A 19,985-nucleotide genomic window follows, 5' to 3' on the forward strand; every position below is an offset into this window, starting at 1 on the left:
AACGACAAAAAAAAGGAAAAAATGAAATGGGATGCAGCGGCTAGGGCTGAGACACGATTTTTATCCCTGTAGGGTGCCTGTCCGGACGCACCACTAACCCACCTGGATGCGGGATGCCACACAAGCATTCAACAAAGCCGTGTGTGTCTGGATGTGTCATCTGACCATCTAGCCGTTTGAGCTGCACTCGTTTGGATGCAAGAAGAGACCGTTCAGGCGCTTCACACTAAAAAACAGAAACTGAAGGAAAATTTGCAGAAAAATAATTTTCCCTAATGTCAGCTTCAGAATACGCATATATAATCAACTGATATAGTAGTCAGATAGCACTTCAAAAATATGTAGAGATATAATTGAGAGTTAAGAGTTCAATTTGCACAAAATTTCCTGTATATAGAAATTTTAAATAAATTACTCAACTCATGCAATACGCGCGTGTGTGTGAAAACTTTCTTAATAAGATATGAAGTTCACTAATATGACTTAAAGCAACTGAATTTTCTAAACACGAGAGAAAATTAATGAAGATCAGTCAAAAGTCAAACCTTATTTTTCTAGGGCCTAGCAACCCTCATTTGATACACTCCCCCTAAGATGCAGCACTTTTCTTTTACTTAGTCCTTTAGTGATCATTTATTTCTGCAATGATTTGGTCACTGATTATTTCTTTAGGGACAAGTTCAATAACAGATTTGAAAAATGTAGGACTTCTAATTTATCAAGTGTGTACAATAGTGTTAAACAAAATATCACAATGCGGAAAATAAATAGACAGATATTTTGTTGACGAAATGGAAACTCAATTAAGAGAAAAACTACTTTGGGGCAGCCAAACCTAGGATATCCACTATTCAGAAGACAAAGCTAGTACATAAACAGTAACACTCACATACACGATGTAGTGATCGTATCTAGCACTCTGACGTGTAACCCAACATGAATGCCTTCTAACCAAGTCACCTACTTGAAGGGGTCTTCAATGGAATCCTTTACCTTAGGGCCAGCCCCTAAGATAGACTTTAGTTCAGCACAGCAACAACACTTGGCAACGGCTTGAGAGTAGGTGGATCAGCACAATAAGTCTAAAAATAAACTCTCTAAGTACTACGGAATTCACTGCCGAATTCTTACAAATAACATGCCTAAGGGCCTCTGCGTCTAACTTGAATTAACTAGGAGGTGTCCGGAAGGACAACTGTGCGATCAGCTTTCCAAATTCACTTGAAATTCTTTCCTGAATAGAGCCTCATCCGGACGGTGTTGCCCTAGCGTCTAGACGGTTTCACTTTAGCTTCATGCAATTTCCATATCAAGGCTTTGAGTGTCCGGACCATGAGGTATGACATCTGGAAGGTTGAACTTCTTCTACACGACTTGCCTTATAAAGGATAGCATCCGGACAGGAACACACATCATTCGGACAAATGCAGCTGCCTTCTCATATCTGTGTTTTGGAAAGAAATCTTTCAACTTGTCGAACGCTGAAAGGCATCCGGACATGTTGCTGAGAAGTCCGGACAGATGCAAGCTGGAAAAGTTTGAGTTATCAACACAGAGGAAGGTCCGGACGTGTTTGTTTTTGTGTTGGCTGCATTCTGTTGGACAAAATCACTTCTATGTAATGTTGCTGATCTTAAGGGAAGCCGTATCAGTTCAGAGTCTTCAAATATTCAGAGTTTATTTCTCTGATATGGAAAGGGCCTCATTATGGCAAGATTAGTGTCACAAGCATCAAGAAGGAATGCTTGGACTCCAAGAAGACTCTGCAAAGTCTACAGCTCAGCAAAAGTCAGATCCCGAGTTTATTGTCCGAACTGCCTAGTGAAATGCCTGGACACTCATCAGTCAATAACATAAACAATGATGATTTTAAACAGGGATTCCGCTATTTAGAGTTCTTCCAGAAGATTCTGCACAATCTACAAGTCAGAAAAATTGGATCCATTGCAGTCGTCCGGATGACATGATATACCTTCTGGATGCCCATTTGTCCAAAGCATCATCCGTCCGGGCGACGAAAACTTTCGATCCGGACCTTCCTCTGTGTCGAGAAGCTTCGAATTGCTCCAGCTTGCATCCGTCTGAATGTTTCAGCAGCACATCCGGACGACACTCAGTGTTTGACAAGCTATGGGATTTCTTTCCAAAACATGGATATGGAAAGATCACAGTAATCGTCCGGACAATGTGGATTCTTGACCGGACGTGCTCATCCATAAGGCAGTTATCGTATTCAAAATCCAGACGTCCGAACGCCAGTCTTCATGGTCCGGACGCATGAGCATCAAAAATGGAAATTGCGTGCATCTGATCAACCATTTGGACGACCATTCCCTTGGTTCGAATGCGTGAAGCCTTGATATGAAAATTGCGTGCAGTTGAAGTGAGACCGTCTGGACAACAGGGCAACACCGTTCAGACATGGCTCAAATCAGGAAAGAATTTCAGTGAAATTTTGGAAAGCCGATCGCACAGTTGTCTGTCCGGACGCCCTATGACTACCGTCGGGACGGTGCCTAAGTTTTTCAAGCCAGACGCTCATTTGAATCTGCAGCCTATAAATAGAGGTCCCTAGGCTTGAGAACAGCAAGAATTTGGTATTGAATTCCTTAGTGCTTAGAGACTTAAATTTTAAGGTTATTGTGCTGAGTTAGTCTCTCTGAAGCAGTTGTTGTGTGTGAGATGTTGCTGCTCTGATCTGAAGTCTATCTTAGGGGTTAGCCCTAAGGTAAAGGATTCCGTTGAAGACCCCTTTAGGTAGGAGACCTGGTTGGGAGGCATTCGTGTTGGGCTACACGTTATAGTGCAAGGTACGACCACTACATCAGGGGTATGTGAGTGCATATGGTTGTTCAGAAATAAAAATAAATTCAAACATGCAATTAATCAAAACAAAATAAATAATAAAAGCAATAAACTTTCAAGTTAAAAAGAACTAAGGTTGTGGAATCCACCTCATTAATTCATGACAACATATATTCTTGATCATTGATTTTACCCATATTCTACATGATAATCAAGAAATCAATCTTGTTACCATGGAAAATATCATCGTTAAAATCCTTAACAAAAATATAAAGCATGTTCTTCTTCACTTTTAAAAGAAATTAAAATCAAATTATCTATTGTATTCGTCAAAAACAAATCACAATATAAACCAAGCAGTCAATTAATAAAAATAATCCTAGATCATGAGAAAAACCTGATTAAACTCATATCCAGAATTTGTCATCTATTAATTGATATGAAGCAAGAATAATTTTAATCATTCAATTAAACATCCTCCTGGGTAAAATCAAATTTCAAAAATAACTGCTGAAATTCATTCATGGGGTTTCATTCTTAACCTTAGTTGAGAATTTAGCCTCTCATAATATTAAAATACATGGCAGAATATAAATAAAAATACATAGACAAGAGAGAACTTGAAATTAAGGACAAAACCCAAGCATAAAAGCTCCTTCCTCTGCTGCTCGTCGTGAGATTCTTGAGAAATTGAAAACTGAAAGTCCCTCCTTCGTGCGTCCAGTCGAGAGAGAAAAGAAAGTGTCTAAAAACTAAAAAAAATCTGAAGCTAAAACAAAATGTGTCTCCTGAAATGCGTTCGAAGAGAGGCTTTTATAGCTAGAAAAATTTCAACCTTTCTTCCACCGCCTTTTTTCTTTTTTCTTTTCTACTCCTGCACTGCGTTTCTTTCTTTTCTTCTTTTCTTCTTTTATTCGCTTCCAGTGCGGCGCTGTGCCCATTTTTCTTCTTCCCTTTCTTATCTTCTGCAGATTGTTAACAAAAGTCTACATATATCATTTAATGCGTTAGACTTCTCTTGTTTCTTTTTTTTCTTTTCTTTTCTGGTCCAGCAGGTGTTGCAATTCGGCGCCTCTTCTTTCTTTTTTTTTTTTTTTTTATTCTTTTTCGTCTTTCCTGAAAAATTGTAACAAAAGTCTCCATGTATATAATAAAAGTCTTCATCTTAATTTTCTTCCTTCAATGCAATATCTTTTCAGACTTCTCTTATTCCTTTTGTTCTTTTATTTTCTACTTTCTTTCCCGTGTCTATCCCACAGTAGCAAGAGTCACATTAAAGTCTTTTGTCTTTTCTTCATTTTTGATTTGCCTTTTCTCTTCTTTGGTCCACGTTCTAGCATATTTGTTCTCCTTTTCTTCATTTTCATTTCTTCTTCTTTTAAGCACATGAAAATATTAAAACATTAAAAACAAGGCAAAATGTTAAATTACAATGAGATTAAGGATTTAACAATAGCAAATTAAAGGGTTTGAATGTGTAATATTCAAGACCTATCACACACTGTTGACACACACAGTTAATTAGAAGTCCAATAATTTTCAATTGGTATAAAAGCAGGTACACTCTGTTAAGGATTTATTTCCAGAGTGTGATCCTCATCTCTTGTGACTTCTATTTTTTATTACACCTTTTATCAAGGATTTCTCTCAGTTACGTGAAGAAAATTATGATATTGAGCTCTCTAAAGTTTTTGCTAAATTGGATAAAATTGTTTCTCCAAAAGAGCTCAAAAAGGTGAAGCAAGAAAAAAAGTCTTTGATGTTTAGTTATCTGAATCACTTGCTTTGATTGACTCTTTGAAATCTGAGAATATTATTCTATTTGACATTATTGATACACTTGAGAATAAATTAAAAGAATCTGAAGATCTCTTAAAAAAATTCTCTAGTGATAATTTGAATAGCATGCTTTGTATTCACTCAGATGTTTCTAACAAGCCTGATTTAACTGTTGATGATTTAAGTACTTCTACTTCACATGCTTCTGATTCTGAATTAGATATTAAGCCTGTTGAAAAATTGAAATTGACATCTAAATAAAAGACAAGTGTGTGCGTAAAGTGTAAACAAAAATAAGCACAGCAGAAAGAAAATGACACAGAGATTTTTGTTGACGAAGTGGAAATTCAATCAAGAGAAAAACCACTTTGGGGCAGCCAAACCCAGGAATTCTACTATTTAGAAGACAAAGCTAGATACAAGATAGTAACACTCACATATACTGGATGCAGTGGTCGTACCTTGCTCTCTGACGTGTAACCGAACACGAACGCTTACCAACCAAGTCTCCTACCTAAAGGGGTCTTCAATGGAATCCTTTACCTTAGGGTCAATCCCTAAGATAGACTTCAGAGGAAAAATCCCGTCTTTGAGCAGTTGTGGAATTCAATACCGAATTCTTGTAGTTCTCAATGCCTAGTAGCCTCTATTTATAGGCTGGGGGCTCAAATGGGCGTCAGGCAAAATATAGCTGGGCACCGTCCGGACGGTGGACATGGGCTGTCTAGACGGACAACTGTGCGATAGGATTTTCCAAAAATTTCACTGAGAAATCTTTCCTGTTTAAGAGCCGTGTCCGGACGGGATGGCACATCGTCCGGACGATCGTACGTCCGCTGCAAGTAATTTGCTTATAAGGCTTTGCGCGTCCGGACCATGGGGGATGAGGGTCCGGACGGCTGAACTTCAACACGCAATTTCCATATCTGCTATGCGCGCGTCCGGACCATGAGAGGCAGTCGTCCGCACGGTTGAAGTTGAATCGGCAATTTCCATATTAGTTGCACGCGTGTCCGGACCGAGGCTGACTGACGTCCGGACGGTGATATTTGAATTGCAATTCTTGCCTTAAGGAGACGCGTGTCTGGACGGGATACCACATCGTCTGGACAGTTGATTGATCTTTCCTTTATCGAAACTTGGAAAGAATCTGAGACTGGTCGAGTATCGAGAGGCGTTCAGACGTTTTGCTGAGTTGTCCGGACGGATGCAAGCTGGATAGAACCTTCTCGACATAGTGGAGGGTCCGGACGGAAATGCACGTCGTCCGGACGGAAGATGCTTGGTCTGACTGGCATCCGAACGGTATGTCATATCGTCTGGACGAATGGAACAGTGGTCAGATGGGCGTCCGGACGGGATGGCTCGATCGTCCGGACGGCTGACAGGGAACCGAAATCTTTGATCTTTCACGCAGTGCAAAGTCTTCTGAGAGTGCTCTGAATAGTGGAATCCCTGTTTACAGCATCTTTACACACACAAATGATTTTGTCCAGAATGAGGCCAAAATACTAACACCTGTGATAGAAGATACAGCTTGTTTAGATAATTCTTGGTTAACTAATCATGTGATGCCTAACTCCAAGGATTCTGGAACACAAGGTAAGTTTGTTCCTATTTGTCATAATTGTGGGAAGATTGGTCATATTAGACTAAATTGTTATTTGTTGAAATCCAACAGGCCTTAGATTAAGCAGGATGCTCTTAGGAAAGGTAAAGTTGAAGATTCTTCCTCATCCAATATGTCCCTCCCAATAGGAGACATATAAAAGGTAAGGGCAATGCTGTTTGTAAGAATGCTAATCATAATTCTGTAGAGAATGTCAAGAAGCATTCAAACAAGAGAAGCTTGCCCACCTGTCATCACTGTGGCATCACCGGTTACGTCCGACCCAAATGTCCACAGCTCCAGGCTCAGAAGTCGAAGGTTCAGAAGAAGCTGCCAACAAGAGCTATATCAGGCACTCTACCTCCTATGGCTCTTCAAGCTCCATGGCATCATCAGAAGTTTGTTCTTGCTAATCAGAGTGTCAAACCAAAGAAGAACAAATCAAGGCACTATAAGAGAAAGCCGCAGAAGCCAAATGGCAGCCATGGCTATGAAGGATGATGAGCCTAATACAAGGTATGCTAAGGAGTATGGCCAACATGGACTTGACCTGCAAACCATCTCCACGGGTCAAGCAGGTATGAGTCAAGAATGATGAGACCATTTACCCTTTGAGGGGGAGTGGACTCACCTTGTAAATGTGAAGTCTCACCATGCCTAGGATTTTGGTTCCTAAATCTTAGTGCATGTCAGGTATGTTTGGATTGCATCTTTTATCATGTCATATCTTATTCATGCCTTGCATTTTGTTTGAGGAACTGGTTATTTTATCCCCCATATTTTCTCTTGTTGTCTTGAGAAACAGCTGCAGATATTTTTTGGGGATGACAGTTAAAGCACGTCGGGCGGCTGCTTTTCTGTCTTGGTATTTCTAAACCTCTATCCATGAGGACAGGTTTGGCTTTACCTTACATGCTGGGAATATATGTCATTTCCTTTTCCATAAAATAAAATAAAATTGGGGGAGAAGATGTAGAATTGTTTTGTTTTTTTTTTTTTTTCTTCTTTTGATAGCTTTTTAGATATTGCATGTGTTTTTGCCTGATATCTCAGTTCATTGTGCATTGATTAAATATGCTTATATATGATTGAGAGATTATGCATGATATCTGCTAAGTTTTCCTGTTCCATCTTTATGATAGATAGTTTCTTTCCTCATGCGATGAAAATGTGCACTATCCAAGGCTCCCCTAAGGTACATCATTTTCCTCTCTGACTTCTTACTTAGTGAAATTCTAATGAGAGAGATGTTTTTGATTAGATGGTCAAATTGACCAACATGCTAGTTGAACGAACCTAGAGCCTAAAAATTCTAGTATTCTCTCTAGGTTGCATAGGTTGCAGCACCAACTAGAATCAAGCAGTAACTCTTCAGTTTTCTGTGCTATATGCTTATATTCACTCCTTCTGTGTTGAAATAAGCCTTGTCCTTCATGGTGCAAGTAAAATTTTACCGTGTCCTTCATGGTACAAGTAAAACAATTAGGTACTGCATCTTAGGGGGAGTGTATCAGATGAGGGTGGTTAGGCCGTAGTAATTAATAAGGTTTGACTTTGGACTGATCTTTCATTGATTTTCTCTCTTGTCTACAAAATCTAGTTGCTTTTTCTCATATCAGTCAAATTCATACATGAAAAATGGAATTGACTTCTAAAATAAACAGCAAGTGTGTGCACAAATTGTTAGCAAAAATAAACAATGCGGAAAGGAAACAACACAAGAATTTTTGTTAACGAAGTAGAAACTCATGATGAGAAAAACCACTCCGGGGTAGCCAAATCCAGGATATCCACTATTCAGAAGACAAGACTAGATACAAGATAATAACACTCACATACCCCTGATGCAGTGGTCGTACCTTGCTCTCTAACGTGTAACCCAACACGAATGCCTCCCAACCAGGTCTCCTACCTGAAGGGGTGTTCAATGGAATCATTTACCTTAAGGCCGACCCCTAAGATAGACTTCAGTTATAGCACAGCAACAGCACACTTGCAATGGCTTGAGAGAGAACAAATTAGCTCCAATAACCTCACAAAATAAGTCTTTAAGCTCTGATGGAATTCAATACCGAATTCTTGCAGTTCTCAATGCCCAGAGGCCTCTATTTATAGGATGAGGCTTAAAATGGGTGACTACTGTGATAAGTACGGACGCCGTCTGGATGGTGAACCTGAGCCGTCCGGACGGACAATTGTGCAACAGAAAATACTGAGATTTTTGCTGAAAATCTTTCTTATTTGAAAGACGCGTCCGGACGGTCACACGTCCACTGCAAGTAATTTCCATATAAGGTTTTGCGCGTCCAGACCAAGGGGGATGGCCGTCCAGACGATTGATCTTCAACATGCAATTTCCATATCTGTTTAGCGCGCGTCCGGTCTATGTATCGGCAGGCGTCCGGACGATTGAAGTTGAATACGCAATTTCCATATCTGTTGAACGTGCGTCCGGGCCAAGCTGACTGACATTCGGACGGTTGTATTTGAATTGCGATTCTTGCCTTATGTATGAGCGCGTCTGGACGGGAATCCACGTCATCCGGATGGTTGCATCAATCTTCCCTTATTTGAACTTGGAAAGATAATCTGAAGCTGATCGATCACTGGACGTCGTTAGGACGGATGCAAGTTGGAATTGAAGCTTCACAATTCAGTGGAGGGTCCGGACGGAAATCCACGTCGTTTGGACGAATGATGCTTGGTCTGTCGGGCGTCCGGATGGAATGGCACGTCATCCGGATGGATGGAACTGTGGACCGATGAGCGTCCGGACGGGATGACACGTTGCCTGGATGATTGACAGGGAACCAAAAATCTTCTGATTTGCAGGCAGTGCAGAATCTTCTGAAGCATAGAATAGTGGAATCCCTGTGAAAAGCATCTTTACATACAAGTGATTTTGTCCAATCAGAATGAGGCGAATCACAAACTAACAAACTCCCCCTTTGGCCATTCTGGGACAAAAATCACTTGACTGGTTTGGAAATACATTCCCGGTCCAAAAATAAAAATTACTCCCCCTTTTTGTCACAAAGGGACAAAGGGTAAAACAGAGTAATAAAAAAAACAAACTGCAATAAAAATTACTCCTCCTAACGGTCTCAGAAGGACCAGGGTAAACAGAGTAATATTAGTTCACAAGTCAACAAAACATAGCAAAATATAAACCAAATGTCTTAAACAACAAAAAGACAACAAAACAAAGGAAAACTCAAGTTGGGTGCAGTCCTAGGCACAACATCCTCATCATCACTACTGTCAGGATGATGATAGTTGAGGCACTCTTTGAAATCTAGCTGATTCTGCTCCACACGCTTGTTGATGGAGTGCACCTCTTGCTGCATAGAAGTGATGGACTGCTGCGTGGAGGTCATAGAGAGCTGCATGGTGCTCATGCCTCCCTGAATGGCAGTTAAGGCCTCCATTATCTGAGAATAATTGACTTCCGACTCAGAAGGCAGGACGGTCTGAGAGGATGAAGCTATGTCTGGAAAGCTGACTGGCATAGCAGCAGGTATAGGCACCTCATCATCAGAGTCATCTCTCCGCAGCTGTACATTAGACTTCATTAAAGTCTGCTTGCTGATAGGCTGCTGAATCTTCATCTTAGGTTCTCCAATAATGTTGATTCCCGACTGAAGAATGATCTGAGTGAGTAGGCAGCCAAAGGGGAGACCGCTATTACCCTCATCATGGGTCTCTAACATAACGCCCAAAATATGCTTGCACAGGCAGAAAGGCAAGCGGAGATGGATGGCATAAACGAACTTGGCCTTCTTCAGAATCAGGTCACTGCGCCTGACAATTGGCCATAGGTTGTGCTGAACTATTTTGGCCAGCAAGCGATGAGAAGGAGACGATGCGCTGATCCGGATAGTGGTACCACGCTCTTCACCCTGTGGAACTGCATGGAAGAACTCTCGAAGATCGTCCATAAAGGGAGGAAGCACCGCCTCATTATAAGGATTTCCGAGCAACTCAAGGACTGGTACTCCGATGAAGTGACTGATGATATGGGGATCACCAATGATGATATGCCCGTCAACAGTGGACTGAAGTACCAACCCACTGTCATCGTCCTGCGCCACCTCTAGGTTGGCATAGAAGAGTCTGACAAGCCTGGTGAGGACAACACAGGCACAGGTGTAAAGATATCCCCAATGATAAGTCTAGATAATGTCATAAATACTATCCAGAGGAGGCACCATGATGTCAGAGTGAACCACATTGCACTCGGCAATGACTGTACAGTCCATGATTTTGGCTTGTAGTGCGCTTCTATCTTCCTCTGTCCTCAGGCGGACCCTGCGCTGAGAACTGACTGCAGACATGATGCTGTAAAAGAAACCAAGATTTGCCAAAAATAATCCAAAAATATTCATGTTAGGTCACACAAAAATTATAACAGCAGTAAACAGGACTTTTCCAAAAATATAGACATACAACCAGTTCCAACACAACAGATATATGCATTTCAAAATTTTCAACAACATTCCTAAAAGATGTAAATATTCCAACAGTTTCAAAATAAACTGAAAAGGAAAAGATTAGAAAAATACCTGGAATGTGAGAGGAATGCACAAAAAGACAAGAAACAGGGAGATAAAGCCAAAAGCTCGCAAGAAATAACTCATAAGATGCCAAAAGGAAACTTTTTGGTGGGATAGAGAGAATATGCGGCGACCAGCTATTTATAGGGCCTGTGGGGTCCCCGTCTGGACGGTGTATTATTGCCATCCGGATGCACGCTGCCTCAGAACCATGCAGACAGGTCGCGTGCGTCCGAACGAGTATCCTTACCATACGGCCGTTGGTTGCTGCGGGCGTTCGGACGTAACTTGATCCCTTCCGGACGACTAAGCTCCACCCGTCCGGACGCCAAGAGTGACCGTCTGGACACTCCACACTGAAACATCAAAAAACTGAGGAAAGTTTATAGAAATCAATTTTTCTCAAGTCAGTTTCAGAACACGCATGTATAATCCACTGATAACACAATCAGAGAGCATCTCAAAACTAAGCAGAGATATAAAAGAGAGTTGAGAATTCAATCAGCACAAATATTTTCCTGGACACAGAAAATATAAATAGACGACTCAACTCATGCAATGTGTGTGTGTGTGAAGACTTATCCCACAAGGTATGACTTTCAATGACATGACAGATAGCAACCAGATTTTCTAGACAAGAGAGAAAACCAATGCAAGATTAGTCAAAAGTCAAACCTTATAACTTACTAAGGCCTAGCCACCTTCATCTGATACACTCCCCCTGAGATGCAGCACCTAATTATTTTACTTGTACCATGAAGGACAAAGTAAATGTTTTACTTGCACGTAGAGGGCAAGGCATAAAGCAAATTCAGCACATAAGCAGTGAATATATAATTAAAGCACAGAATTAATTTGATTTATTCTTACGGTACTGCAATCTAGAGGGAATGCCAGAGTTTTTAGGTTCTAGGTTCAACTAGCATGTGATCAATTTGACCATCTTATCAAAGACCTCTTCTCTTATCCAAAAATTCTAGAAACACAAAGTCAGAGAAGGAAAGATGTACCTTTAGGGGAGTCGTGGATAGTGCATATTTTTCATCGCATGAGAAAAGAAGCTATCCTACTTTTGCATATACAGGAAAACACTTGGCAGATTATAGTCATAGATTAATGCATAAAGAATTGAGATATCAGGTGAAACATGCAATATCTGATATTCTAAGAGAAAAAAATATCCTGCAAATTCTCCAAATTTTTTTTTTTTTAAGAAAAATAATGCAATATGGAAATGACATCATATGCAAGGCAAGATCAAACCTGATGATGCCAATACAGAAAAAAATAGTCACTCGACCTACTTTTTCTGTTCCCCCTCATGGGGTGACCATCCTTCTTGACCCAAGCCTACCTTCCAGAGGGTGGTTACTGGCAAGACATCATCCAGTCCATCATGCTCTGCATCCAGATAGGTGGCTCACTGTGATATTGATCTTCTTTCACCTTCTGAGGCCTTCTAAATTGCTTGGATTTGTTCTTGGAGTTGCCACTGTGATTGACTGGTACAAATCGCTGCTGAGGCCACTGATGCTGAGATGCCTGGTATCGTGGTGCATGAGACCAAGGAGCTTGATATCTTGGTCCTTGATAATAGGGAGCCTAATACCATGGAGTCTGAAACTGGGCCGCAGGTCTAGTGCCATGATTAGCCTGTCGGGGTACTTCTTGCTTGGCCTTGGCTTTCTGAGCCTTCAGGAGGGAACACTGAGGACGAACATGCCCATTTAGACCGCAATGATGGTATATGGGAGATCTTCTGATGGAATGAGTCTTCTGAGTGATTGTCTTTCCCTTTATCTTCAGCAGTGGGAGGAGGCTCTGGGACTGCAGGTTTTACAAATATAGTCTTTGAAGTAGAGGGAGCATCAGAAGAGGGAGCTACATACCCGAGACCGGTCTTGTCAGTTGGGCTCTTCTGGATAGACAGCATATGAGTTAGCTTCTCATCATTGACTCTTTCTAGCTGGAGCTGCGTCTCTAGTAGATTTTCCTCGAGCTCTTGTATTCTGAGCAGCAATGAACTCTTCTCAGTTGTAAACTGTTCAGATCATAAAGGTGCTACTTACAACCTTCCCTCAGCTTCTCATACTCTATGTAGAGTGTCTTGTAAGCCTCCTTGAGGTCTTCCCCATTATCACTATGCTCCGAATAATAAGAGTCTTCCTCCTCAACATGTGGGGCTACAAAGGCCAGAAATTTCTCAGACTCTGGAGCTTCTTCTTCTAACTCATCACTAAGAGTCACATTGTACGCCTTCCCCTTGCCCTTCTTAAGGTTCCCGCAATTGGCTCGGATATGCTCAAAACCTGAGCATTCAAAACATCTAGGCCCTCTAGGATCCTTCTTTTCTTCTTCCTCAGGGTCAGCTTCTCTGGGAGCTTTCTTCACTTTTTCAGAAAACTTCTTTTTGAATCGGTCGTCTCTCATAAGTCTTCTGAAATTCTTGGCTAACATAGCCACAGCTTTTTCTTCCTTCTCAGAGTCATCTTCAGATGAGGCTTCTACCTTCTTTTTGGAAGCCTTGAGGGCAATGGTCTTCAGCTTCTTGACCGGGGGCAGAGACAACTCATATGTTTAAAGAGATCCCACCAACTCTTCAATCTTCATCTCTTTTAGATCTTTGCTTTCTTCAATGGTGGTTACCTTGATCCTGAAACGCTCAGGCAAAGATCTTAGAATTTTTCGGATGAGTTTGACATCTGAGATAGGCTTCCCAAGACTCACCATGGAGTTTCTCAGGTCACTCATCTTGGAGTAAAACTCTCCAAATGTCTCATCTTCTAACATCTTAATCTCTTCAAATTTTGAAATCAACATTTGAAGTTTGGCAGATTTTACAAGTTTGGTGCCTTCATATGTTGTTTCCAAAATTTGTCATGTTTCTTTGGCTGATTCGCAATTTGAAATTTTTGCAAATTCAGATGGTGAAAGTGCTTGGCACAAAGCATGGAGGGCTTTATCATTGGAAAGACGTGCGTTTTTCTGATGGGCTAGTTCGAGTGTTGCATCCTCTGGTTTAGTCCAACTAGTTTCAACAATACTCCAACAGTCAATAGATTTCAGAAAGAAATGCATATGTGCCTTCCAATAGCAATAGTTCGTACCATCAAAGCCAGGAACAGAATTAAGAGTTTGAGACATTATATAATAAATAGAAGTAAAAAATAAATAACACTCAAGAAATTAATCTTCTCAGAGTGTACCAAGCTCTAATACTAATTGAAAAATAGAATTGACTTCTAAAATAAATAGCAAGTGTGTGCACAAAGTGTTAACAAAAATAAACAATGCGGAAAATAAACAACATAAGAATTTTTGTTAACGAAGTGGAAACTCATGATGATAAAAACCACTCCGGGGCAGCCGAACCCAGGATATCCACTATTCAGAAGACAAGACTAGATACAAGATAGTAACAATCACATACCCCTGATGCAGTGGTCGTACCTTGCTCTCTAACGTGTAACCCAACATGAACGCATCCCAACCAGGTCTCCTACTTGAAGGGGTCTTCAATGGAATCCTTTACCTTAGGGCTAACCCCTAAGATAGACTTTAGTTATAGCACAGCAACAGCACACTTGCAACAACACACTGCTGTGATAAGTACGGACGCCGTCCGGACGGTGAACCTGAGCCGTCCGAACGGACAATTGTGCGACATAAAATTCTGAGATTTTCGTTGAAAATCTTTCCTGTTTGAAAGCCGCGTCCGAACGGTTAGGCACTCTCGTCCGGACGGTCGCACGTCCTCTACAAGTAATTTCCATATAATGCTCCGCGCATCCGGACCAAGGGGGATGGTTGTCCAGACGGTTGATCTTCAACATGCAATTTCCATATCTGTTTAGCGCGCGTCATGACTAGATAGGCAGGCGTCCGAACGGTTGTTGAATACGCAATTTCCATATCTGTTGAACGCGCATCCTGACCAAGCTGACTGACGTCTGGACGGTTGTATTTGAATTGCGATTCTTGCCTTATATATGAGTGCGTCCGGACGGGAATCCACGTTGTCCGGACGGTTGCATCAATCTTCCCTTATTTGAACTTGGATAGAAAATCTGAAGCTGATCGATCACTAGACGTCGTCCGGACGGGCTGCTGAGATGTCCGGATGGATGCAAGCTGGAACCGAAGCTTCACGATTCAGTGGAAGGTCTGAACGGAAATCCACGTCGTCCAGACGAATGATACTTGGTCTGTCGGGCGTCCGGACGGTATGGCACGTCATCCTGACGGATGGAACTGTGGACCGATGAGCGTTCGGACGAGATGACACATCATCCGGATGATTGACAGGGAACCGAAAATCTTCTGATTTGCAGGCAGTTCAGAATCTTCTGAAGCACTTCTGAATAGTGGAATCCCTGTGAAAAGCATCTTTACATACAAGTGATTTTGTCCAATCAGAATGAGGTCAATCACAAACTAACAATACCTTTTGGGAAAAGTCTTCACACACACACACACATGCATTGCATGAGTTGAGTAATCTATTTAAAATTTCTATCTGCAGGGAAATTTGTGCTTATTTCATACTTAACTCTCATTTATATCTTTGAATATTTTTCCAAGGCTATTTGACTGTTTTATCAGTTGATTATACATACGTGTTCTGAAGCTAACTTTAGGAAAAAAATATTTTTCTGCAAATTTTCCTCAAGTTTCAGATTTTTAGTGTGAAGAGTTCGGACAGGCCTATTCTTACGACCGGACTAGCACAGGCTTGCCATACGCTGACCTAGCAGTAGCCGTCTGAATGGTTAAGTGACACGTCCAGACAGGATCTCTATAGGTTTAAGACTTGTGTCTCTTTCTCTACCATACACACATCTTTGCATTTTTATTGATTTATCATGTCCTGTTGTGTGTTTTTCTCGTGGATTTCTCATTCCATGGTATTTGCAATATCTTCCTTTGTTCTTTTAAGTTTTTGTGCTTTTAGAATATTGGAAAATATGGGCTGATCTTGATATATTTAGGCCATATGAATGGCTACATTTCTTATATTTTTCTTTGGCATCCATTGGACAGCCGTCTTAAATACCACGTTATTTTTGGAACTAACAGGATCTAATGGTATTTTTGGAGATATTTCTGGTTGGTTTTGGTTTAGGAATATGACATCCAGCAGCTCCCAGCACAATGTTTGACAAATGGATCCTTTGGAAAACTGACTATTTTTGCAGTCATATGTTTAAAATTCCAAAGGTCTCAGGATTAAGATGAGCTTTTCCCCTAGCTCTTGCAAAGCTTTCCGTAGCATTCCCTCAGATTTATATCAATATAGGTTTAGTGGTGAATCTCCTCATTTATCTTGCAGACTAGTTGCTTAGAGGATGTCAATATGCGGATAACCAGTTTCAGGCTTTGCAAAATCAAGAGATTGAAGGTTCTTTAGTCCATGGTTCCCAGCTTCCTGAGTTAAAAGCAGAAGTAGTACAAATCTAGCTTTTTATACGGATTTCTCTTCGTTACTTGATTCCAGTGGATCAGCAGGATTTGGTACTTAGAGGATTTTTGTTCCTCTCTTTTAGGCCACTTGCAGACTCTTCTCTATTTTCCTTTTGTTTTAGATTATAGAACATTTTTGTCTATGGATTTTATATACTCTGTTTACCCTTGTCTTGTTGAGACATCAAGGGGGAGTATTTTATTACTGTGGTCTTTCTATTCTATATTTACCCTTTGTCCATTTGAGACAAAAATGGGGAGTATACGTTTGATTTGGACCGCAATTGTATTTTTAATCAGTGAAGTGATTTTTGTCACAGAATGGTCCAAGGGGGAGTTTGTTAGTTTTTGTGTTGGCTGCAATCTGTTGGACAAAATCACTTCTATGTAATGTTGCTGATCTCAAGGGATGTTGTATCAATTCAGAGTCTTCAAATATTCAGAGTTTATTTCTCTGATATGGAAAGGGTCTCATTATGACAAGATCAATGTCACAAGTATCAAGAAGGAATGCCTGGACTCCATAAAGACTCTGCAAAGTCTACAGCTTAGCAAAAGTTGGATCCCAAGTTTATTTTCCGAACGGCCTAGTGAAACGCTTGGACACTCATCAGTCAGTAACATAAACAATGATGCTTTTAAATAGGGATTCCGCTATTCAGAGTTCTTCCAGATGATTCTGCACAGTCTACAAGTCCGAAAAATCGGATCCATTGCAACCGTTCGGATGATGTGATATACCGTCCGGACGCCCATCTGTCCAATGCATCATCTGTCCGGACGACAAGAACTTTTCATCCAGACCTTCCTCTGTGTCGAGAAGCTTCAAACTGCTCCAGCTTTCATCCGTCTGGACGCTTCAGCAGTACGTCTGGATGACACTCAGTGTTCGACAAGCTATGGGATTTCTTTCCAAAACACAGATATGGGAAGATCGCTGCAATCGTCCGGACGATGTGGATTCTCCGGACGCGCTCATCCATAAGGCAAGTATCGCATTCAAAATCCAAACGTTCGGACGCCAGTTTTCATGGTTTGGATGCGCGAGCATCAGATATGGAAATTACGTGCATCTAATCAACCGTCTGGACGACCATTCCCTTGGTTCGGACATGTGAAGCCTTGATATGGAAATTGTATGCAGCTAAAGTACGACCGTCCGGACGACAGGGCAACACTGTCCAGACGCGGCTCAAACTTGGAAAGAATTTCAGCGAAATTTTGAAAAGCCGATCGCACAGTTGTCCGTCCGAACGCCCTACGACTACCATCCGAAAGGCGCCTAAGTTTTTCAAGCCAGACGCTCATTTGAACCTGCAGCCTATAAATAAAGGTCCCTAGGCTTGAGAACAGCAAGAATTCGGTATTGAATTCCTTAGTGCTTAGACACTTAAATTGTAAGGTTATTGTGCTGAGTTAGTCTCTCTAAAGCTGTTGTTGTGTTTGCTATTGCTGCACTGATCTGAAGTCTATCTTAGGGGTTGGCCCTAAGGTAAAGGAATCCATTGAAGACCCCTTCTGGTAGGAGACCTAGTTGGGAGGCGTTCGTGTTAGGCTACACATTATAGTACAAGGTACGACCACTGCATCAGGGGTATGTGAGTGCTACTGCTTTGTAACTAGCTTTGTCTTCTGAATAGTGGATATCCTGGGTTTGGCTGCCCCAAATTAGTTTTTCTCTTAATTGAGTTCCCACTTCGTCAACAAAATATTTGTCTCCTTTTAATTACGCATTTAATATTTTGTTGCACACTGTTCACACACACAGTTAATTAGAAGTCCAATAATTTTCAAGACGGAAAATTCTCGTCGTCTGGATAGATAATGCTTGGACAATCGAGCGTCCGAATGGAATATCACATCATCCAGACAAATGCAAGGGATCCGATTTCTCTGACTTAAAATCTGTGCAGAATCTTCTGGAAATATATCTCTAAAACAGAAGACTTCTGAAAATGACTGAACCCTTAATAAAAAGCATCATTACATGAAAGTGATTTTGTCCAACAGAATACAGCCAATTACAAACCAACAAGATTTATAGCACAATAAGCTGTGGATCTTTTTATTTATTCATATTTACTGATTTTTTAAATGCTTTTTATCACTTAGTGCTGCAACCTAGAGAGAATGCTAGAATTTTTAGGTTCTAGGTTCAACTAGCGAATTAGTCAATCTGACCATCTTACAAAAAAATCTCTCTCATAAGAATCTTCAAAAGCAAAACATCAAAGAGAGAAAAAAAAAATGTACCTTAGGGGAGCCTTGGATAGTGCACGAAATCATCGCATGAGAAAAGTAATTATCTAGCATTTAGATGCACAGAAAAATTTGGCAGATATTAGGCATAAACTCTCAATCATATATAAGCATAGTCAATTAACGAACAATGAACTACATAGGTAAAAATAAAATACATGTAATATCTGACATGCCAAGAAAAGAAAAAAATAAAATACCTACATCTTCTCCCCCAATATTTTTTTTTTAATAAAAAAACAATAAAAACATGCTACATAGGTAAAAAGACAATCATAACCCGAGTATGTGGTAAGATCAAACCTGTCTTCAAAGAGAAGGGATCAAAATTACCAATACAGAAAAACAGTTGCTCGACAAGATTTTTTTATCTTCCCCAAATAGTACCTGCAAAATTTTCTCAAGAGCAACAAGAGAAATAGGGGGCAAATAATAGTGGTTCCTAAATTGCAAAGCAAACAAAGATATAACAAGTAGAAAATCATGCAATGCAATCAAACCTGATGCTCTATAATTAGGAACCAAATCCTAGGCATGTATACCCTCACCAACTAGGTGAGCCATTCCCCCTCAAGGGGTGAATGTCTGCCTCCTTCCTGACCCATGCCTGCCTTCTTTTTGGTGGTTGTTGACAGGACTTCATCTGATGATCCATCCACTGTATCATGCTCTACATCTAAATAGGCAGCTCCCTATAGAATTGACCATCCTCCATCTTCTGCGGTTTCTTCATGAAGTGCCTTGATTTGTTAGTCTTGGGTTTGCCATTCTAATTGGCAGGAACAAATGTCTGCTGAGGCCGCTGACGTTAAAGAGCTTGGCGCTGTGGGGCCTGATGCCTTGGAACTTGATCTTTTGACTTAATTGTTCCTCAATTCTTTTAACCTTAATCTCCTCCTGTAAGAACCCTATCTGTTGGGTCTTAGACTTGATTAGGTTAACAGACTTAGAAATTGAATTGCTTTTGAAAGCATTCAATTGACTCGATTCTGGTTTGGCCAGAAACTTAAACTTAACCTTTTCATCCATAGGATAGGTAATTAAACCATCCTGGTCTGTCGTAAAAGGATACAACAGAGTAATGAAAGGTAAACCTAGTATGACTTTATCAGTCATATTCTTAACCAAGACAAATGATGTTTTGAAGCAAACATTGTCTTGACACACATGGGCTTTGCTTATCTCAAAAGTAATTTGCATCTTGCTGCCATTAGCAGAACGCAAATTCTCTTTCGACTTACTGTAATACTTCGTAGGAACAAGTCCTTCTTGTATACAGTTCAGATCTGCACCTGTATCAATTAATACAACTACAGATAGCTCAAAATCATGAATCTTAATTCTAACCTTGGAATACCATTTCCTAATATGGATTCTGTTGATTAGACTTATACAATTTTCTTCAAATTGTGGAGGCGTATTTTCAAGCTTAGGTTCGGACTCGGCTTCGCTGTTATCAGGACTGCTAGCGGCTGTCTTAAGCTTGTGCTCAATTTTCAAGAGATTAACATCCTGTTTTA

General features: G+C 40.7%; 1 protein-coding gene across 1 annotated transcript; it reads right to left on the minus strand.

Moving 5' to 3' along the window:
• Window positions 1-7,945: 7,945 nt before the first annotated feature.
• LOC133861695 (uncharacterized) lies at window positions 7,946-18,530 on the minus strand. Its single transcript, XM_062297490.1, has 3 exons — window positions 18,460-18,530; window positions 10,756-11,102; window positions 7,946-10,531 (listed from the first exon to the last, which is right to left on the minus strand). The coding sequence occupies exon 3, from the start codon at window positions 10,129-10,131 to the stop codon at window positions 9,373-9,375; it is 759 nt and encodes a 252-aa protein (XP_062153474.1). The 5' UTR covers window positions 10,132-10,531; window positions 10,756-11,102; window positions 18,460-18,530; the 3' UTR covers window positions 7,946-9,372.
• Window positions 18,531-19,985: the final 1,455 nt, after the last annotated feature.

Source organism: Alnus glutinosa, chromosome 2 (assembly GCF_958979055.1).
Source record: "Alnus glutinosa chromosome 2, dhAlnGlut1.1, whole genome shotgun sequence".
Classification (NCBI taxonomy): Eukaryota; Viridiplantae; Streptophyta; class Magnoliopsida; order Fagales; family Betulaceae; genus Alnus; species Alnus glutinosa.